We start from the raw sequence: 23,347 nt of genomic DNA on the forward strand, positions 1-23,347 counted from the left end.
TCCTCTGAAGAACCAAGATTCATGGGTGATAGATACAGGAGATAAGATGTGCTGGATTGCCACGCTACGCTGGAAGTAAAACCATGCTCTCTCCTATAGATTAGAAAGACCACGGTGTACTTAAATAGTGCAGTCAATTGTGCAAGCTTTTAGCAATAGAAACTGCATAAAGATGTGAGCAAAATCATCTTGAAATTTGACTGGTCAAAAAAAGAGGCAAGGAGTGGAGAGAGTTAACCTCAGCTGCTTAAGTAGCATAGGCCGCTGCCAGGAGGAAGTGCAGAGCATGCCCACAGGAAACGGGAGGTACAAGCCTATCCAGACCATTGCTTCAAAAAGCAATAGCCAGGCCCAAGGGGGGAATGTCCAGTGCTCCTGCACCATGGCTTAGCAGAGGTCCATAAAGAGGGGCTGTGGAAGCAGTGGAGCGAAAGGGGATTGATCAAGAGTGGAGCACTGCAGAGGGGCTGGCTGAAGTGGCAGAAAGTGAATGGAAAACAGCAGGCTGAAACTGAACTTGTTCCTTGCTGTAAAGGAGGGGGCTCTGGTAGTCAAATCAGGGGTGAGATGCCAGCTGCTAAAGTGGCAGTGTGATTGTCTCAAATAAACCTACTCATGTGGCTTATGAGTCTCTACTAATATTTTTTAGTTTATCACTTCCAATGCATTTGGTGGTTTCGAAAAATCACCTCCATCCCATGCTTGCCACCCACTAGACTTCATTTAGGATTCCTGTCTGTGGTTTCAAATACACTTGCTCTGCTCACTTGACAACCAATTCACACCTTTCCTAACACCAGGGCCACAATGAAGCCCGCCCCGCTCTCAGCCCCAACCTCACGCTCACCTGTGCTGCTGTAGAAGGCCAGTTTAGTGGTGGTGTGGAATTCTTGAATGAGGAACTGAGAGAGCGAGATCCGCTCATCTGTCTTTAAGGAGTCGTTGCCTTTTTTCCAGTACAGCATGAGGTCATCTTCTGTGTAGGCATCTAAAAAGATGGGAGACAGAATCAGGCATGAGGCATTGGCAAGACAGACCTGTGAGGCTGCATGGAATATGTGGGTTGTGATCTCCTGCACAAGCTCTCGGGATTGTGAGAAGATAGTTTGAATAAGCAAACCGCAGTCTAGGCAAAGCAAAACAAAATCTAAAAAAGACAAGGCTAATTCTCCCCAGGCTCCCAAAGGCATCAGAGTAAAGCTCTCAAGCCTAAATGCTCATAATTCCTGCAAAAGAGCTCACACCACAATGCAGCCTGCTATTTATTAGGTTAAATCCAAAGAAATTGCTATTTCTATAGGTCAGAAATAGTCAAACATCAGCAAAGTTTCACATGGTTTGGCCTTATGAATGGGGTAATTTAGCCTTTCTTTCCTTCTTTCAAAGTGTAATGACTTATCAATTGATGGCAAATACCTTTAAACACTATCAGGTAATAAGGACTGCATCCTAGTGACAAAGGACCCATAAAGAAATGGGAGTGAAGCAAGTGCCTTCTCTGTAGGCCCCCACTTGCTCCTACCCAGGGTGAAGCCAAAGTGATTCCATGATAATCACCCTTTCTGTGCTACCATTACCCCACCTCCCCACCACCACTTCAGGACAATACACTTCTTACTTCAATTTAACAAACCTACCTGCACCCTGGGCATAACTGAAGTAAAACCTAATGGAGTTGCCAGTCCAATCTGTTCATGTGTAAACAGTTCTTTCTGGGGCTCCTTGACATTGTTTGATTCCTGTTTCCTAACCCTTGACCTGCATGATGGTCAGTTTCATGTGTCAACTTGGCTTGGCTATAGTACCCAGTTATTCAATCGAACACTAATCTGTGAAGGTGTTCTGTAGATGTGACTAGTATCTACAGCCAGTGGACTTTCAGGAAAGGAGATAATCCTGGATGATCTGGGTGGGCCTGATCCAATCAGGTGACAGACCTTAAGAACAGAGCCGAGGTTCCTGGAAGAAGAAATTGCACCTGTGGACTGTGGCATCAGTTGCACTGACTACCCTCCTGATGGTCTGCCCTGCAGATTTGGGACGTGCCTAGCAAGCCACCACAATCCGGTAAACCAAATCCTTACAATAAATCTCTTATGTATATCCTACTGGTTCTGTTTCTCTGGTGGAGCCCTGGCCAATCCAACCTGGAAGAAGCTACACTGCAAGTGGGGGCAGAAACTGCCTTGGTGTAGTGGGGAAAACAAGGTTCTGGAGCCAATGAACTTAGTATTTCAGTCTGGCTCCACCACTTAGCTCTGTGCCCTAGGCAATAGAGATTAGAGATAACGACCTTCTCACAGGGCTCTCCGGAGGGTTAAGTGACAAAGCAGAGGTTTTTTTTTTTTTTTTTGTCTTTTTCATGACCGGTACTCAGCCAGTGAGTGCACCGGCCATTCCTATATAGGATCCGAACCCGCGGCGGGAGTGTCGCTGTGCTCCCAGCGCCGCACTCTCCCGAGTGCACCACAGAGGTAAAGCCACTGTGCTACACCCTTTCCCCATGCTCAGTGCCCTGGGCAGTTGTCCACTGGGCACCTGCTGGGTGTGGTGCGAACATCTCGCACTCCTCAGCCCCAGGTGACTGGAGCCAGGGGACACCTGATCCACCACCACAAGCTCAGGCTGGCTTACAGAGGTGCCCTGGACCAATGCAATTCCCCACTAGGACTTTGACACTGCCTGGAAGTGCCATTTTTGGGAAAAGTGTACAAGCTGGAGTCACGGGGGAGTCCAGACTATGCCAGTCAGAGGAAGCGTTTTGGCCAAGAGCAGAACGAGCAGATGTGGAGAGAGCTAGAGATATAAGTGGCTAGTTCGCCTGAACTGCCTCAGGCTGGCCCTTCCAGGGGCATGGTTTTTGTTGTTGTTGCTGTTGTTTTTATTGCAGTAAAATACACATAACATACATTTCACCATCTTAGCCATTTTTAAATGTACTGTTTAGTGGTATTAAATACCTTCATAATGTTGTGCAACCAACAACACCATCCAACTCCAGAACTCTTTTATATTGCAAAACTGAAACTCTGTGCCCGTTAAACAATAAACCCCCACTTTCCTCCCCCAGCTCCTGGCAACCACAATTCTATTTTCTGTGTCTATGATTTTACGACTCCAAGTACTTCATAAAAGTGAAATCATACGATTTGTCTTGTGACTGACTTAGTTCACTTAGCATAATATCCTCAATTTCATCCATGCTATAGCATGTGTCAGAATTTCCTTGGTTTTTAAGATGGTAATATTCCATTGTACGTATATACTGTACCACATTTTGTATATCCATTCACCTCTTGATAGACACTTGGGTGGCTCTCATGTTTTAGCTATTGTGAATGATACTATGAACATGAGTGTACAAACACCTTTTCAAGACCCTGCTTTCAGTTCTTTGGGGTATACACGCAGTAGTGGAAATGCTGGATCATATGGTAATTCTAGTTTTAATTCTTTGAGGAACTTCCAGACTGTTTTCCACAGTGGCTGCACTGTTTTACATTCCCACCCACAGTGTGCAAGAGTTCCAACTTCTCCACATCCTTGCCAATGCTGTTTTCTGTTTTTCTGATAGGAGCCATCTAATGGGTGTAAAGTGGTATCTCATTGTAGTTTTGATTTGCATTTCCCTAAAGATGAATGATGTTGAGCATATTTTTATGTGCTTCTTTGCCCATTTTGTGTGTGTGTGTGTGTGTGTTTGTTGTTGAGCTTTAGAAGTTCTCTGTATATTTTGCGTGTCATCCTTGCGCAGGGGCCATGCTAATCTTCTCTGTATCGTTACAATTTTAGTATATGTGCTGCCGAAGCGAGCACGTCTGTATATTTTGGATATCAATCTCTTATCAGACATATGATTTGCCAATATTTTCTCCCATTTCGTGGGTTACCTTTTACTCTGTTGATAATGTCTTTTGATGCAAAAAATTTTTAATTTTTTATGAAGTCCAATTTGTCATTTTCTTTTGTTACCTGTGCCTGGTTTTTAACTGTTCCAGGATTTCCTCATGTGTGCAAGTTTCCTGAGGCCCCTCTGTTGTACCTGAGAGTCTTAACCACCACACAAACTTACAGTGCTGGGCAATTGTTGTTAAACTTATTTTTGCCAGGAAATCCTTTCTTCAGCGGAAATCGTATTAGAAGAAAAATAAAAAAGATAAAAAATGACCTCTCTGGATAGACTCTGTGTGTGTGTGTGTGTGTGTGTTGGACTGAGGGCTTGGAAGGAGACCCATATTTGATTAGCCCTCTAGTCCCCCTCCCCAAGCAGTTTCCCTGGGGAACTCTGAAAACTTAAGGTTTCATAGAGCAAAGTTTAAAACCATTGTCAAAGGCCCATTAAAAACATCAATTATGGGAATAGAAGGTTTTATTCCTAAATTTGTTCCTGATTTTTAAAACTACCCTAGACTTAGCTTCAATCTAAAAAACCACCTTAAAAGCATAGTCATGAATGAGGAACACATCCTGTTCCTGCTACTGAGAGTGAGAGAGGTGTCCAGGACTCCTCAGGAGCTGGTGCTAACGCCTGGGCACAGTCTACTCACAGCTTTCGATTTCGAGCGAACACGTCTGTGTATCCAGGGGAAACCGGCTGAAGTCCATATTGCACATTGCAGTCACTGTAACCCTAGAAACAAAAAGACGAAACCCATGTGTTCAGAGCCTGTGAAAGACAAGTGCAAACAGGAATGGCCTCTGCTTCCTTCTAATATGACAACTGCCTCTTCGTAATTCATAAGCCACATGTCAGGATTTAGATAGTAGCTCAAGAATGATACCCTCATTGGAATGTTTAACTCTAGGGTCAGGGTGAGGCAGATAGAAAGGCTCTGCTAACTCTTATCACATTCAAGCATTTTAAAGAAGCAATGGTTTCAATCCATATAACAATGTGAATAAACTCATATAATATGGTTTCTTAAAAGAAGCCATAGGAGCATTTATTCTTCTCCTGTTTTAGATAAATCCAAGTTCTTCTGTTATTTTATTGATTTTATTGATATTCAATATCACAAACAATATTGCATACACTTATGACAGTTGCCGAATCTGGCACTTTTTTTTTACAATGTTGATATTTTTATATTGATAATAGAGTATCTGCTAATGGGTATATGTGTTTTTAGTAGATAATTCCACAGAGATCATAGTAATGGAAAAGCACTGAAAGATCTTATGCGCTAATATTCAAGCACTTGCTGGCATAAAATGGTTCTGTTTGGAGTTTACACAGGAAAAGAGGTTTCTGTATCAAAGAACAAACAAATACGGATTATTAGTATAGATGAAAAGTCTCCCATAAGTGGGGAATTTCATGGCAGGACATAATTAACAGTCATCGGCTGGTACTGAACATACTATTTTTCCTTCAATTACACAAAATTTGCTATGTATAAATTGTGGAAATCATCTGGATAATTCATGGCCCAAAAGAAAAAAGTCACTTTTAATTTAAATAGAAATTTCAAGGAAAAAAGCATTCTTGAAATGGAATTATCCAAATATTTGCCTGAATTTTTCCACTCCATTTGAGTGTGAAATAGTTGTGTTCTGTGAGGGATTCGAGATTGCAGCACAGAGGTAGACTTAAGTCCCCTGGAAATCCTGGTAAACAGAGTGTGTTGGGCTGTGTGAGGGTGGGGGGTCAGGCTGACAGCTGACTTGGATGCTTAATGGTGGGGGGCTTCCGTTTCTATGGGTTCATCATCAGCATCACTATGCCTAATGGCAGCACTAGCAAGAAAGAAACTAGGAACTAAGTTTGGGGACACTGGGAACTAACTTTAGGGACATGAAATGTCAAATGCAGGAAATTTTTTGCTATGAGCAAGAGGATTGACTATCTCTTCTCTTTGTATCAGTTGGTACAGATGCTTTTAGAATCACAGACATCATCAGACTGGGTCTTTCCACCCTAACTTGATGCTTTTCCACTTGTAACATATGATTGAACAAGCATTTGTGGTGTAATCAAAACCTATGTTTATTTTTGTTTCCCCAAGTCCCTTTAAACTGATTTATTGGAGGGGGTCTTCCCTTGCCCTGGATGGAAATGTGGCAGGTCCTGTTGCTTTTCTGCTCATTCTCATGCAATAGTCAAAACACTCTGTATTCGTCTGTTTTCTGTCACTTATAACAGAATACCCAAAACTGGGTAATTTATAAGAAAATGAAATTTATTTCTTACAGTTTTGGAGGTTAGGAAGTCTACAGTCTAGGGGTTACATCTGGTAGGAGCCTTTTTCTTGGTGGGAACTCTCTACAGGGTCCTGTGGCGATGCAGGCAAGCATGGCGAGAGCATGCCATGGCAAGACGTACACTCTCTAATGTACACTCTCGCTCTCCTTATAAAGCCATCAGTGCCCCTCCTGCAACAGTCCACTAAACAATTAACCCATTACTTCACAAATAGATTAATCCATTCATGAGAGCATGGTCCTCATGATCCGTTCACCTCTTAAAGGCCCCACCTTTCAGGTACCATAGTCGGATTTCCCACCCTCTTAACACTGTGTCAAAGGGGATCAAGCTTCAGTAAGTTTGGGGGGGACATCAAATTCACACCACATTCTTAAGTCACAAACCACATCTCTTCAGAAATTAAGAGTTTAAGTGCGAGGTATTAATCAACGCTTCAAACTTCATTTAAATTAAGACTTCTGCTCTCCCTCCTCAGCTAAGATGCAAAGTTGCCATTTTTGTGGTGAGTTTCTCCCCATCTCTGACCACCTGCTGCACAGGTGGAAGTGAGAGGAGAGAGGGAGGAAGGGACACGACAGTTCTCTGGAAAGGTGGCTCTGTGCTCTCTGGGCCTGCCACATGGTGGAAGCAGATATTTTCTTTCCTGGGTTCCTCATTCCCATGCTGCAGGTTTCCATCCTTCAGCAGCAACTCCTCGCCCCATCTCACTCCTGATCCACTCCCCACACACTTAACTGTTCCTAACAAAGCTGGGAGTACAGGCTGCTCCCACCACAGCAAAGTCTTCTGGTTCTGTCCCAAGGGTGGTTGAATAGCTCTTTTGTCTCCGTCTGACTGTACAGTGTCCCCCAACTACAGGCACACAGCTACCAAGCCCCCCAAGTGGTCCCAGTGAGATCCCACATGTGGCATGCCCACTACTCTCGCCCAAAGAAAATCTCACAAATGTTTTCTTGCTCCCACAATCATTGGCTCTTTTATATCTTGAAGTTGACTAGGAGTTAAAGAGCCATGGAATTCGTTTTTCAACAATTTCTTAGTAACGTGAAGCATCTCATTTGTGTATTTCTCTTTTTATTGCATCTTGGTACCCAGGAGACTTTGATTTTACCATCCTGTTACCTGTCTTCCCCTACCCCTCTGCCCACTGCATGGCATTCATACCTCAGTTTGCATTTGAATCATTTGGTTCCTGCCTGTCTCCTCCACTAGCCTGCAATAAGGATAGTGACCTTATATCATTCACCTTTATGTCCCCAGACCTTGAGACAGGACCTGGCACAACTCCAGGGGCCACCCTGGCACCCAGATGGCTCTTAAGAAAAATCTGTTGAATGAATCAGTGAGTGAATGAGGTGAGAGGGATGGTATGTTAGCATGTATTTAGGAGCTGACCAATTGCTGACTGAGTTGACCCAAGTATAGTACTCCATATTTTCCCTAAAATAAATCTCAAAGTGAAATAAATCTCCTCAGTAACTTAGGCCTCTTTTTTTTTTTTCCCCACAAGGATGGAAGAAGGTGTTTCCCCTGGTGGGTAAGGCTCTCTGAGGATTTTGATTCTGAGCACACAGGAGGTTTTCCACTCCCTTGTTTCCTCTGTTGCTCTTTTTGTGGTCACATCCAGTGGAACGCAGGCCTAGGCTTCTACAGGCTTCTACAGGCTTCTACAGGCTTCTACAGGCTTCTACAGGCTTTCGAGAGCTGATTGTTAGATTTTCAGGAAGTTTGTGAGCCAGTTGGTAAGCAAGGTCATTATTAAACATTAAAGTTAAAATGAAAATACATTAAAAACAAAAGTAATAAATACTCAAAATTCATCACTTCCTAGTTATTTTACTACTTTTTATGACTGTCTATTTTCCTGAAGTTGTTTGCATCTACTGCATCTGTGTTGTGGAAATACCGCGGAACTGTGGGCTACCCTGCATTCTAACTCCACAGTCAGTGACATCAGGCTGGTAACTGGAAACCAGCCAGGATGGGAATATTTATATTACAAAAATTGGCAAATACCACAAATCAGGGCTAGATTGATTGTCTTGTTGATTGTCTAGACTTAAGAAAGCAGATTAAACCTAAAAGTGTGTTATATCTATCACCATTACATTGTGAATAGTACAGAATATTGAGGAAATATTCTTCCAATATTTAAAAGTTATTATCCAATTCAGTAAAGAAGTTATTTAATGACTTTGATGAATAAGTGAAGTTCCTACATAGTTCCTCATTGTTTCACTTTTGTCTATTAATGTAAATGAAGATATCAACCAACATTCATCAGGTCTACGCTCATTTGTCAATCATGTCAGCGAGCATACTTACAAACATGTACTCATATTCTGACTTTGTAGAATTATTGTTGGTGATAGAATTATAAAAACTGATAGTGAAAAAAACTGAGTGGTTTTTACGAGAAATAGGACGTTGTGCTCAACTTATAAGTATATGGAATTTATAACAGATAGGAAATCATGCTCAACTTAAAAGTATTATATATTTTATTTCATCTGTAAATAATGTGCTATACATCTTTAAATCAGTAATATTTATAATAAATTTGTGTATGCATATGTATGCATACTTGCCTTGGAACCAGTTGTTAAACATTTACCAGCACACCGATGGTCATGTGTGCTATGGTCTGGTTCTCTACAGCTCTGCTGATACTGTGGCGTTGGATTGTTTTGTCAGTGGTTTTTGAGCCTTTGGGTGCCTTGAACCTGTCAGAAATGAGGACTCCAGGTAGAATCAGCCCAACATGGCTTGGGGAAGGGGTTGCACATCCTTGACCCACCTGAGTACTTCCTATGGGAGGAGGCATTTGAAGCTGTGGAGATGACATTCTCATAACCCCACTCTGAGTCTGGTACCTAATTGCTTCAGTTCCAAGCCAGAATGAATATTGGGGGATAATTATAAATATTCCTTAGGAAGATAGGAACAGAAATTTATCTTCAACATTGCAACCTATGCCTCTAAAAATACTTTGTGCAACTGTCTAGGAACTCCCTGCTTGGACATTAGCATGTGGATTCATCTTTACCATTCATCAGCATGTGAGCCAAAACCAAGTCTGTAAAACTGAAATGCATCATCTTCACAGCACAAGAAGAGTAAATCACAGCAAGTAAGCTGTCCCTGTCTGTGAAGGCCTGCAACTCATCTCTACACCCCCTCCCAGGGAGGTGGTGCTAAAAAATGTCATTTAAAGTCATGAAGTAGTCCAGGGTCCCCATAGTTTCTCAGGATCGAAAATAAGCCTGTGGCTAGCCAGATGGGGCAAAAGTTTTTTTTAAAACCAAACGTCTAAAATGTGGCCAGAAAATGGGAATCAGTAGGATTGGGGGAGGCAAGTTTTTGAGAAGAATGCATTATCTATTTCTGTGACTCCTACGAGAGAAATAAACTTTTATTAAAGTAAAAATTTTTAATTAAAATATAACATACAGGATAAGGCATAAATCATAAGTATCAGCCTGATAAATTTCCCCAAATGTATTTTCAAGACTGAATAATTCTTTAAAAGTTTTACTTATTTGTTAAGTTAGTTTTCCTTGATGTTGAGAAGTTAGCAACTACTGAAAAGTTAGAACTTAGATATTCAGAGCTAAAAAGCAAAACTGCTGCTGTGAAACTGATGCTGTTCTTAGTTAAGATGAATGAATGATTTGCCTTTCTTCCTACCTGAGGCTGTAGAGCACTTTGCCGTCAGGCTGGACCCGCAGCATGACGTTGTCCGTGGTGGTGTCGTGGATGAAGGAGCGCTTGGAGTGCACGAAAAACATGTCGGGGACCCAGATCTTCTTCACCAGCCGGCCGTCAAATGTCATGCTGACGTTGTTGGTGCTCGGAAAAGACAGTCTCTCGTCCTTCCAGTAGTGCCTCAGGTAGAGGGTCATCGTAAAGTCCTGGGGGCGGAGGGGAAGAGAGAGAACCCCAGACACACACCAACCCACTGGGGTGTCAGCAAGAGAGGCTGGACCCTGTGGAGCCATCACCTGGCTGGGGAATGAAACTGAGCTAGGTGAGGTCTTGCATCTAGTCCCTGGGGTTTGCTACAGCAGAAGGAAGAGAACACAACAGGGAGGACCTCAGCAAGGGGCCTGTAGCGGATGGGGTCTCTGAGCCCACCCCTGGCATTTGCCTCTGCACTGGGGAGGCTGCTGCTGCAACATCTGTGACTCAAGCTGTGAGCGCCAGAGATGATGCCTGCGAGCAGCCCTCAGCCAGAGAGGGGTGGTGGGTAAACACCCCAGCTCCCTTGGCCTTCAGCTGGGGTAACCCTGAAGTGTGAGCTTTTCTGACTTCTGGAGCACCCCTGTGGGACTGTTCTAGAAAAGTAACTGGTTTGATGGCACAGCTTTTTTGCTTCCTTCCCTTCCCTGTCTCACCTCCCCACTGTTGTGGCGTTTCCTGGGCTCACCTCCCAATAAACCACTTACGCTAGAATGCTGATCTCCCGTCTGTTCCTTGGGGGAACCAAACTAAGATAAGGCCCTAAAAAGTCCTGGAAGTCAAGGAATTATAGAAGGTCCATTTTTTATCTGAACCCACCAAAAATGAAAAAAAAGGTCACTGCTTTGCTGCTCTGCATTTCCACAGCCAGGCACAGAATCATGGGAGGAAGGTGTGTCTGGCTATTTGGCAGCTGCAACCTTGCACGCTGCTGTTTACATTTGAGAGCCTTTGCTCAGAGAATGCATCTTGGCAGCAAGAGTCTCAGCGCTGGAGGGGAGAAGATGAAGTTTGTCATCCGGCTCTGTTTCATACCAATTGGGCAAGTGTCATAACCTCCCTAAGCCATCCCTAAGATGTGTGGGAATCCCCGCCTCCAGGGGAGTCGTGAGACTAAATTCAGGTGCCTGGAGCTCCTGGCCTGCGATAGCTATGTGAATCCCTTGCCTACAGCCCTGGTCAGAGAAGCACTTACCATGTCGACCTCTGAGATGCTGTCCAAGCTCTCCACCTGCACATCAACGCCAACAGGAATGGCTGGGCCTGGGGACAGGAGATGACAAGAGCAGTCATTCTTTTTACTTCAGCTTTTACTATGAAAGAGATAGGCAAAAGGAGCATTTCCCCTAGAACCCAGGTGTCATGTCAAATTTGAAGGTTTGGTCATGCCCACCTGAAGTCAAACTAGAGATAAAAGGATGGAATCGTGGGCTGACTCCCGGGAAGAATAAAGAATATTCCAGCAAAAGTTAAAAAAAAAAAAAAAAAAAGGAAGGAGGTTTGGTTTTGTTTGATCTGGTATGAATCATCCAGGTCATTCTGAAACGATTTCTCATGAGGCCGCCCACTTCATTTTCATTATTTACCTCCTGATTTTGCACCCTCTGCACCAGGGAAGCCAGTGGCTCTTGTCTGGCCATGAAAAAGGCATTGCTCAGTAAAAGGCACCAGACCCAAGTCACATTTGGGTCATTTGCTAAACCTGCAGATCTACATCTTTGCAACCTGAAGGAGTAGGTTGCAGGGGGAGACATCATATACCAGGATGGCTTTAAAAACATTGAAATTTTTTTTGTCATTTCTGGGCCATAAAAACAATATTGATGAAGACTAAGAAGGCATAATAAAGGCAATAGATCCCTTCCCCCATCTTCCCTGCTTTCAAGATGGGGGGGCAGACATGGAGCACACTCCAGTCTTTGTGGAGAGAAAAGGTGGGTCTAGATCCAATGGCAACAGGTTATGGAAAGAATAGACTCCCAGAATCTGGTTATTCTTTAAGCAAAGCCAACTGGAAGAAATAAAAGTCATGAGAATGATTTCTGAAATAAATGTAACACTGTTGGACACTAAGAGGGCTGAAACCCAGCAGCTGCAGGCCGTGCTTCAGAGGGCTTTGCTGTTTTTCTTCAAAGAGTCATTATTTTCTTGAGCTATTTTCATTTAATTCAAGCCAGCAGACCACACTCGGCTCTCAGACACGTACTCGGAGTTCCGTCTGCCAGCTCCCAGATAAGAACAAATTTCATCCAAAGTTGTTGTCTCAGAGAATTCTAAGGAGGCAGCCTTGGGCTGCAGCTGCCCTATCCTTCCTTTGCCCTCCCTGCAGCCAGCGGCTGGCCTCGCTGCTCCTGGGCTGTCCTCATCAGGAGCAGTGGCCTGAGGACAGCCGGTTGGCCTAGCCTGGCTTCCCACCAGCAGCTGCTTCCTGAGAACGTGCTCAGCAGAGCCCAGGGTGGGCAGGGCAGATGCTCAGAAGATGCCGTGGGCTTGGTGCCCTATCCACCAAGCACAACTGAGGCAGACCTGGTCAGAGGAGAGCAAGGCCATGTGGTCCCTTGACTTGATTTCCTGCCCATGGACAGACAGAAGGACCCAAAGAAAGAAGACACCCGCAAGAGTGCACATCTCATACCTCCAAAGCCAGGTCTCATGCTGAAATCATGGTCATCTATCCTCAGAAGCTGCTCTGACTTTGTCAGAGGCGATTTGGTGATGTCAGGGCTTCGTTTTAGAACTGGGCTGCCGAGGGGGGAAAAGGAGGTTGATCACAAATTCTAGCCATGCCGGATAAAAAACCATTCGCATTTTGAGTTGATTGTGACAGACAGGATGTGTTTTTTCTTCCTTTAAGTTACTGGGTATCCCTTTCTCCTTTCTCCAGCTTTCTGGATGAATATACTGACCCAGAAGGTCCAAGACAATGGTTCTCAATGTTCAGGAGTTTTGAAAATACCCCAAGCCCCACTTCAGAGTATCTGATTTGGGTGGTCTGGGAATAGGGCTTAGAGATTGGTATTTTTAAAAGCTTCCCAGATAATTTTAATGTATAAACAGGACTGGAAACTGCTGGTCCCGGTCTTATTAATCAGCTCAAACTCTCCCAATGCCTTGGCCCCTCTGGAGGGGGCTGGTGGAGCTGATGGGGAGTTTATGTGTGGGCTGAGCCTCACGCCCTCCCAGGAGATGGAGCTGCCCCCCCTGCCCCCCAGTCAGACGCCAACCATCCTGTCTCTGACGGAGGCAGCTTCCTGTGCTGCTGCTTCTGAATTGCACCTAGAGCCATTTTTACTTATTTTCACCTTTTCTAAATAAGTGATATATTTGCAGGGTTTGATGATTTTTTTAAAAAGGAAATGCAGTGAAAAGTCTGCCTCTGTCCACTTCTTTCCCCCATCCACAGATACTTCGCTTATTGGTTTCTTGCCTGTCTGCCCAGAGTTTCTTGTAGATATGAGTATACACAAAGATATATTCCGAGTTCCCCCCTTTTTTATACACAAAGTTGACATATTATTTAAACTCTTCTATATCTTGGTTTTCCTTTATTTACTGTGCCTTTCCCACACCAGAGTATCCCAAGCCTCTTATTCTTTTTACTCTGCACAATGTCCCACTACATGGAAGCACCATAGCTTCTGTGACCAGTCTCGACTGGCAGACATTTGGATTCTTTCCAGTGTTTTGCTCTTACAAGCAATGCTGCAATGGCCTTGAACAAGTCAGCACCATTTTTAGAACTCACAGAAATAATGAATTACCTTCCCACCTCCTCCTTATGCTGACATCAGGCCTGTGTCCTCTCCAGGAAGCCCAGTACAGTGGCTTCAAACTTTGGCATGCATCAGCATCTCCTGGAGGGCTTGTTAAAGCTAGGTTCTTGAACCACCCCTTGCCCTGTAGCTTCTGATCCAGTAGGTCTGGGCTGAAGCCCAGGAATTTGCATCTCTAACAAGGTCCCAGAGGCTGCTGGTGCTGCTGGTCAGGAGACAGCACTAGGAGAACCTCCGCCCAGATGCATTTCCTCCTCCATATAGTGTCCTCCCTCTTAACTAGCTCAGTCCTCCTTTAAGTCCTTCACTATCTTCTGTCCCAAGAAACGCGTTAGCATTGGGGGCAGGAAGGGGGATGTGGCTGGCAGACAGAAAAACGGGGCTCTGACCTCCATTCTGAAACTGCCTGCTACATGCCTATAGGCAATGTGTTTTATTTACCTGACACTTGGTTTCCCCAACTGATAAAATGCAAAGCTCCGTGGCAGGATGGGGCTGTGAGGATTAAATGAGGTAATGTGTGTGGGAGTACTCTGCAAACCGTAAAGTGGCACACAAATGGAAGAGGCCGTTGCCATTACAGAGCCGTCCAGCATGCGCCCTTCCAAAGTGAGGAAACTACCATGCTGGCGGCAGAAGCGGCCCAGGGAAAGAAATAGAACTAGTGAACTGGGACCGGCTGTGCTGCTCAGGGCATGTCAGGAGGAGGGAAACCAGTCTCCGTGGCTGCGACGTCCTCCCTCCCACCCAGCTTGATCCAGGAGCCCCCTCCCACCTTCTTTTCTGCTCCCTTCCTCTTGTCCCCCACCCTTTGCTTCCCGATCCTCGATGAGGGGCTGGGGGATGTGCTGCTGAAAATCTCTACAGTTGAGGTGTGGGAAAGAAACATCTTTAGAACGGTGAGCATGCGGTTTATGGCCATACCTGCCTTGCTTGTGGGCATCTTCATGCACTTCTCGTCTGTGTCTCTGAGGCCTACTAGGAAAATATAAAACAGAGATGTTCTAGAGACAGTCTAGGTACTCGAATCCACAAAGCACCCCTCACAATCCGGATTTTAGCTTCAAATCCAAACAGAATAAAATGTGCAAGAAAAAAAAAAAAACACTGTGAAGCTTCATTGTATTAATTTAGCCTTTTGACGAGCATTTTCCAAGTACCCACAGGAGCAGGGATTGGAGGATTAATTACTTAGAAAGCCTAATTTGAAGAGGTCTGACCTGAAATATCTCCCGCACCGGTCTACCTAGGCCTGAGATTGATGCCATTCTTTCAGAGGTTTCTTAAGGATTGTGTACATTTTAACTTGCATCCACCATTAAACTGTTATTACAGAGGGTAACGCATTGCCAGGAGAACTATATCACTTGGGCATGCTTGCTCTCTGGCTTATGGTTTCATCCAAATGGGTGCTGGCAGGAGATGAGAGAGGAACAGGGGAAAAGAGGTCAGGGTATTTATCCCTCCTTCTCTCCCAGCTTCTATGGAGACTAGCAACGCCTGTGTTACTCTGTGATTATAGATAATCACAGTATCTTCAGTAAGTGCCAATAATACTATTTCCCCTTCAGGGCTATGAGTATTCATGGCTTCCTGCTGTTCCTAGTCCCTGATGCATCAGCAGACTGGTTAGTTCCCTGAACCCTGCCCATATCTCTGCAAGTGGTCCCTTTGTTTAATTATCAGAAGATAAGCCCTTTGAGTGCAGTGCTGTTTTCTGCCAGGACTCGATGGATGCATAGGGACACATCTGGATGAATGCACAGGGATTATGTCATCTGCAGCAGAGCAGAGCAAAGGCAGGAGTGAGCTCTGCAGGAGTGAGTCCCAGGAGTGGGAAGAGCCAGGACTAGAGGGACCTGCTCTTTAGGCTACAAGTCACCATAGTTGATGGTCTGGAGGGCAGAATGAGGCTACAGGCAACCAAGGGCAGGGTCTCTTCACATTCAGCAGCTGGCACAGTACTGGGCCCCAGTGGGGTCTCAGCACATATCAGTCGAATGAAGGAAGGAATTAGCCCCCCTTAGATGGGCACCTGCAAAGAGATAGGAAGAACTGAAAGAGGGGATTGGAATGGGAAAATGAGCTTGAAACAGAAGCAGACACTGACTAAATGGTGATTTGTCCAGTTCTGAGGTGACACTGCCTTTGCCTTCATGAAGCTTAGATTCTAGCCTAGAGAAGACTAATAAATAGGATTCTTAAAGCCTTTTTCATAGCTGTTATTTAATATTTTTAAATAACTTTTTTTCTGTTTACATGCCCATGTAAAAAAAACTTGAAATATAGATTAAGCATAAAATAAAAGATAAAAGGAACTCGGAAATAACATCTGCCATTCTGTATATATCCTTACAGTCCTCTGAGAGAGAGAGATCACAGTTTGTAACTTAGTTTTAAACCCAAGTTACAATGTGTCATGGAATATTTTTCATGTCACTGGCATCTTTCTACCAGCCGGGGGTATGATTATTAATCTTGAAATAAAGTGTTACACAAGACAAATAATACGAATAACTAACATTGCTTGAGTACTTACTATCTGCTAGATACTATGCAAACTCATATTACATGTTATATTAGTCTGTTTCTGTTGTTTATAACAGAATACCTGAAACAGGGTAATTTATAAAGGAATGGAATTTATTTCTTACAGGTTAGAAGGCCGGGTAGTCCACAGTCCAGGGAATACATCTGGTGAGGGCCTTCTAGGTGGTGACTCTCTAGAGCAACTCAGCGTATCACATGGTGGGAGAATGGCATGAGCAAGCAAGAGCTAACCTTTTCACTTGCTCTTCTTATGAAGCCATCAGAACCATGCCCATGACCACCCATGAAACCATCAACCCTTTACTCCATGAATGGATCAGTCCATTAACAAGGGCACAGTCCTCATGACACGATCACCTCTTAAAGGGCCCACCTTCCACCACCATGATGGGGGTTAAGTTCCAACATGAGCTTGGGGGAAATTCAAACCACAGCACACGTATTAACTCAAGTTATTCCTCACAACAACCCCATGAGGTAGGCCTTATCATTATCCCCATCTTATACACGGGGAAACTAAGACACAGAAGGTTTAAATAACTTTTAAAGGTGATGAAGCCACAAGTCAGACCCAAGGGGTCTGACTCCAAGGGTTGGAAGCAAGGTTGGCTAGTGTCTTGTTGGGAGAGCTGCCTCCATTGCCAGGAATTTGGGTTGCATGTGGAAGGTCTGAGCTTATCTTTCCCCTTGTGTAGAACCTTGCACAAGGACCTTGCACAAAATTGGTACCAATAAATATTGAATGAGCCCCAGGAGGTTGTGAAGAGAGGATGGACATGTCCCAAGGTAAGATGATACAGGATGACATTTGAGACAGCTTTTTGTTGAACTTCACAGAGGGTGCACATTTCTTGAACACCCATTCTCACTTTGGCTAGAATGAAAAGTTCTGACCTAGGGAACTTCTTGATGTCTGCTTGTTGTGGTTCCTAGTCAGTTTGTGTGGAGATGATGCTTCCCCACAACATTTGCCAGAACTCTCTCCGAGGCGATAGGGCGTGGACGGGGCCTGTGGGGGTGGAGGTCTGCAGGAAGGCTAAGTAAGGCTCCTGCAGCTGGCAGCAGAGCCCCTGACAAGTTAAACTTCACTTTACTGATTATTTCATCTCTGAGAAGATAGAGAACTTAATTTTGACAAGGATGCAAGAACTGGCTAATTAAAATGATCTTACTTTCTCCGTATTTGTAGTAGTCAAGGAAAGAACTCCTTGCCCAGAGTCCAAAACTCCTGGATGTTGTCCTCGATCCCTCCCTCACCTCACACCCTCATCCAGGGCCACAGAGAATGGCTGGACATGTCCAGCCCTAGCTGCACTTCTTGGAGGTGTATCTGCTCATAGGGGTGCCTTTTTTGATATGCATAAAGACCCTGAATATTTCTGGTTGAACCTCTGCCCCGAAATATTCCTCCCGGCCCCACGCTCTCCATTCCCACTCCCTCTGCCTTAGGCGCCACCGTTTCTCACACGGGAGGCAGCAGGCTTTCCTGCCTCTAGTCTCCCCTTCTCTAATCCATCACACCGTCACCATGGAATGAAAATCACAATCATGTCACTTCCCCTCTTAAAACTCTTCACCCTCAAAGTAAAACCCATAGAAGTTGGGCATACAAGGCCTATACTAAGGCTCCTACATACGTTCCCGTCCCAGCTCCCACCCTGTCCCCGGCGTTTTTGTTTGTTTGGTTGGTTTTTTTTCTCCTCCCCCTTGCCCCCTCACTCCTCCTCTGCTTTTTCTATTTCTTCCTCTCTTTCTCCTTCTTTTTCTTTTTTCTTGTCCCTGACTTCTTGCCGTTGCCAGTTACACCGGTATGCCTTGCTCCTGATGTCCCAACTGTCTGGAATGCCCTTTCCACCATTCTTCATACCACTTCTTACACAGACAACTCTGTGCACTGCCAGGTCAGATACCATCTCTTCCCGGGAGCGTTCTGGGCTTTTCTCCTCCCCACTGAATTCAACACTTCTCTCCTTTACACGCTTCCATCAGAACGTGTGCCATCCTGTGTGGCGGGGGGCTTTCTGACCATCTCACTTCACTGTGAACTCAACAGAGGACGGATTGTATACTCCCAGCCCTTGGCAGTGTGCAGAGCTGATTTTGCAGAGACGTGTACAAAATACGAAAGGAGAAGCACCAGCCCAAGGGTGTGTTCCAAAGAGCTGAATGGACCCATAAGATATATGTGAAAGGGGCCAAAGCCTACCAAATGAGACTCAAGAGACACGGTGAAGACAAGCGGAATTCTTTAAAGTTGTGTTCTAAGCCAGGAGAGTCAGTCGAAGGAAATGTACTGCTTGGAGAAAATGGGGCAACGTCAACAAACAATTACAACAAGGCTGAGATTCTGGTAACAGAACCAATTCTACTCTGATATTTTTCATCAAAGAGAATGGTCTTCAAATTGAGAAGAGTGAAAATAATTAGTTGCTGCCCAGGATAGTGAACATGAGAGCATGATTGCACACTGGAATCACCTGAGGAGCTTAAAAAATCCCAGGCTGCACCCCAGACATTTAAATCGGAACTTCTGAGGGAGGGACCGAGCCATCAGTAGCCTCAATGTCAAAGCTCCCCAGGTAATTGCAATGTTCAGCCAATGCTGAGAACTCTAATGCTCATAAGTGGAACTTTTGTACAGTGGCCTGGTGCAGGAGGAGGACCCAGGCAGTGAGCAAGCCAGCGCTGCTTGAACCCCAGCCTTCCTGCCTGGTGAGAGGCTCGGCATGTTTCTTCTCATCAGGTCTGTTTCTGGAGCTGTGAAATGAGGGACTGGGCCACGAGGTAGCATTGAGACTTTTCTAGTCTATTCCAGAGGAGTGGTATCCCTGAGATGTGAGGGGTACTTTACAGCTCTGGTCCTGTTGGCTGAAGCTGGTACTGAAAGGGACAGTTCAGTGACAGAGCTCTACCAACACGGATGTCACTTTCCACACAGACCCACCATCACCAGCTGTGTCTGTGTGTGTGTGTGTGTGTGTGTGTGTGTGTGTGTGAGAGGTCTTTAAAGATGCTGCCATAATGTTATTTATATTACGTTTCTTGAATGTTACAGGGACTGTGCATTTTTCTACTAATGAATATTCTGTGTTTTTTCTTGGGTGTAACTAGTTAATCTCCTTCGATTCCTTGCTAAGTGAATTTTTGGTAACTAATAATCTGCTTTTCAAATCATGTCCCCTAGAATGTGTGATGGTTAATGTTATATGTCAACTTGGCTAGGCCATGGTATCCAGCTTTTGATTAAACAACACTCTAGATGTTACTGTAAATGTATTTTTAAGATGTGATAATATTTAGATCAGTAGACTTTCAGTGAAACAGATTACTCTCCACAATGTGGGTGGTCCTCACCCAATCACTTGAAGGCCTTAAAACACTGAGGTTCCGCAGAGAAGGAGAAATTCTGCCTCCAGACCGCCTTCGTTCTCAAGGCTGCAACATCAGCTCCTGCTGGAATCTCTAGCCTGCTGCTCTGCCCTGCAGATTTCAGACTTGATAGCCCCCACAAATGTGTGAGCCAATTTCTTAAAATAAATTTAAGATAAATAAATTTATCTTAAAATAAATCTCAGATAGATGATAGATAGATACATACATAGGTGATAGCTATATACTGTGTATGGATAGGTACTGTATATAGGTAGAGATGTATTTGTATATGCTTGTGTATATACATCTTATTGGTTCTGTTTCTCTGGAGATCTCTGACTAATACAGATTATACGCTCCTTGACATCTGAGGTCTGCACAACCAAGGGAGGTCTGAGTTGTTGCCTGGGACTGTCTGGTGCAGGTAGGACCAGCTTGGCTTTGACTCAGCTTCTGTCCTATCTCAGGGTCATCTGATCAAATTGTCTTCCTGTCAATTGACTTCTGTTCCTACCCAACTTGCTAGCTCCCTAACACACAGACCTGATCTGCTAGTGCACTTCCAGGGAGAAAAAAGGACACATCAAGAATATGTTTGTCCACCTGCTTCTCGGGCAAAATCCCAACCCAGATCATCCCTTTTTTTCTTGTACATATGTCTGAATATAAGTACTCTATGCTATTCCTCTGGATTAGTTTTTTCAATTTAAAGCTCTGAATTTTTTCCACCTATTCTCTTTACCAGATTTCTCAGATTGTATTTTTCCTATTTATTACAGAACACAATTCCTTCTAACTTGTAGATATCTATTTGTCTCTATTACTGACACCACCCTCTTCATGAACAACCTTTGTTTAGTGATTAAATCTTATTCGTTATGTACTTATGTGCCTTTGAACATTTTAGACTCTCATTAAATGCCTTTTGAGTGAAATTCCCATAGCTAATTAAATGTATCAGCTGTTAAAAAACAAAAACAAAACAAACAATACAAAGTTACAATTAGATAAAAAGAATAGTTCTTGTGCTCTAGGGTGACAAAAACTAATAATGTATTGTATATTTCAAGATAGCCAGAAAAGAGGATCTGGAATGTTATAACCACAAAGAAATGATAAATGTTTAGGTGATAGATATGCTAATTATTCTGATTAGATCATTACAATATATACATGTATTGAAAAAACAAATTGCACCCCATAAACATGCACAATGAAAAAAAATAAATTAAACAAACAAAAAAGAATGTATGTTTGTCGAGGAGACAGCCTGCAATGTGAAATTGCTGATTGGATTTCTCTCCCCAGCTCCACCTGCCATCAGGGTGGAGCAGTGAGACCAGGCCCATGAAAGGCAGGAGTAAGGACTTGCAAGGTGCTGCTGCTGATGTCACAGTAATTGCAAGAGCTGCAGTCGCTTGTTTGAAGTTAGATTTATTTGATGAGGCAGCTTATGGTACTGGAAAGAGCTCAGACTTGGCATCAGTCAGACTTCAGTTCGAATCCCAGGATGGCCACAAACTAGCTGTTAACCTTAGACAGATGTTTGATCTTTCTGTGCCTCTGTTTCCTAGGAAATGGGGGAATAATACTAATTTTACAGGATTGCTATAAGGATTAAGCAAAAGAATGTTAATTTGAACCACATGAAATGACCGACATTCAACTGTTTTTGACTTACAAAAACATTTTCACATGGTTCAACCTGATTTTATATCCATCAATATAACTTTCATGTTATGATGACAAGAGGAGAGCACAGGACGTGAAAAAGTGGGGGGTGGGACTCTTAAGGTATGTTGTGTGACTATGTCAAAGTTTTAATATTTTGGGAGTCCTTGCTTTTCTTTTCTTTAGAATGAGGGGGTTACTAAGGCCCTTAAAGGTCTGACATTCTGCAAAAATTATTTGATTAAATCTGTCCCCCCACTAGACTGTGAGCACCTGCAGAGAAGGAGCAGGTCTGTTTTTGTCACCATTGCCTCCCGAGCCGTGGGCACGGTACCTGGAACATAGTGTCCTCAGTACATATTTACTGAGTGGATGAATGAAGTACAGGAACAGTAAGAGTCAGGATTCATTCATTCATTCATGTCCAACATTTCTTGAGCATTTACCACGTGTAGAGAAAATACAGTAAAATGGTCAGGGCTCCCTCAGATGTTCCGAATTGCTGAGCATTTGATGTAAATATATAACTGCTGGAGGCTTTTGCTGCCAGTGCCCCTGGGACCATCTGGGAGGCCACCACCACTGCTGCTGGAGGCTGCTGTAAGCTCTGCTGCTGCTGGTGAGGACTGAGCTTGTGTTGTCTGCCAATGGCTCCTGGGATCTTTCCCAGTTACCTAGCTTGTGGACCTGCATGTGAGGGGTCTGGTGACCCAGCCGGACATGTGAGGGGTCTGTGACCCAGTCTGTACAATGGGTTTGAAGGGTCTGTGGGCCCTAGCCCTGACAATACAATTGGCTACGTCGGCAGGATTCTGACAGTCGCCCTAACCCTACACCATGTATCAGACATTGTACTTGAACCCGGGGAGACAAGGATAAATGGTGCAGGTTGAGCCCTCAAGGGGCTCCTAGTCTAGAAGCAGAGACAGATGAGATAAAAATGACCTTGCTGAGCGATCAGTCCTCAGAGAGGCGTGTTCGAGGACTGTGGAAGCTCAGAAGTCAGTCACCTAATTGAGACTGGAGAGGCAGCAGGTGGAGGAGGGCCAAGGAAGTCTTCCAGGGGAGGTGACATTTCTGCTAAAAGTGTTGGAGGAAGAAAAGGAAGGAGCCAGAGAAAGAAGAGAGAGAAGGGTGCTGTGCGCACGGGACAGCACGTGCAGCAGCCTCGGGTCATCACCGGGCAGAGAGACAAGCACCAAGAAGCACAAAGTGGGTTCTCAAAAGTTCAGGCAAACTGCCTGGAGAACAAACGGGCACGATGGAGAGAGAACACTACTAACTTAAAGTCAAATATCAAGGTGTTTAGGGTGATCAGAGAGACCCAGTCCATAATAGTCCGACAGCTTTCATTGTCACACACGACAGGGATCCAACAGCGGCATCTCAGACATCGTGTTACCGCCTCCCTTCTGGCTCCTGCCTTCACATCAGGACGCACTGACATCTCTCCTAGCCTAAAAACGCTCTTGCCTCTCTCTGCCTCTCACCTCCACCCAGTCTCAGCCTTGAAGTTCACAGTCACAGTTCCTGTAAGAGTTTCCTATGTTCACTCCATTTTCTCCTCTCCTCTTTTCAACCACAGACCCTGTCTGTTCTTGTTAAGGCTGTTAGTGGAGATTAGCTGCTGTATCTAGAGCTCGCTCCTTAGTCCTCTACCTTAATGATTCTGACCTTGGTGTGATCTGACTCTACTGGCCCCTCCCTCCTTCTGGAAACCCTGACACCTCACTGGAATGCCTTCCTGGTCTGTGAGCCTCTGAGGGCACAGCCTGCTCTGATTTAGTCTTGGTGAAGAACTCATTGCCCAATGTGGTGCTGCCCTGTAATGAGCATCTGATAACTGTTGAACAAATGACCTCTCAGCATCCTTGACACCGCTCTATTCCAGGTCTACGCCAGCTCTACGCCGATTTCTCTGGGCTCTCGTTTCCAGCTTCCTTCACTGAGTCCTATTCCTCTATCTTCTCCTTAAATGTTGCTTTTCCCCAAGGTTCTGTCCTTGATCCTGTTCTTATTTCATGCTACATGCTCTCTC

The 23,347-nt window shown here is 44.5% G+C and overlaps 1 protein-coding gene and 1 non-coding gene across 4 annotated transcripts in view; both read right to left on the reverse strand.

Annotated features, from left to right (window-relative positions):
• Window positions 1–23,347, reverse strand: part of GABRR1 (gamma-aminobutyric acid type A receptor subunit rho1) — a 33,443-nt gene that overhangs the window by 4,456 nt on the left and 5,640 nt on the right. The window contains exons 2-7 of one of the 3 annotated variants that reach the window (XM_063097648.1): window positions 14,641–14,691; window positions 12,579–12,685; window positions 11,139–11,206; window positions 9,893–10,116; window positions 4,548–4,630; window positions 848–988 (exon numbers count right to left, since the gene is read on the reverse strand). In XM_063097648.1, the coding sequence (XP_062953718.1) occupies window positions 848–988; window positions 4,548–4,630; window positions 9,893–10,116; window positions 11,139–11,206; window positions 12,579–12,685; window positions 14,641–14,691 (674 nt within the window). Of the gene's footprint in view, window positions 1–847; window positions 989–4,547; window positions 4,631–9,892; window positions 10,117–11,138; window positions 11,207–12,578; window positions 12,686–14,640; window positions 14,695–23,347 lie in introns of all 3 variants that reach the window. The other 2 variants (XM_063097647.1, XM_063097649.1) reach the window with 2 other exon arrangements.
• LOC134379322 (U6 spliceosomal RNA) lies at window positions 3,708–3,816 on the reverse strand. The gene has a single exon (XR_010023726.1). It is a non-coding gene; the product is annotated as a U6 spliceosomal RNA (small nuclear RNA).

This window comes from Cynocephalus volans, chromosome 5, assembly GCF_027409185.1.
Source record: "Cynocephalus volans isolate mCynVol1 chromosome 5, mCynVol1.pri, whole genome shotgun sequence".
Lineage (NCBI taxonomy): Eukaryota > Metazoa > Chordata > Mammalia > Dermoptera > Cynocephalidae > Cynocephalus > Cynocephalus volans.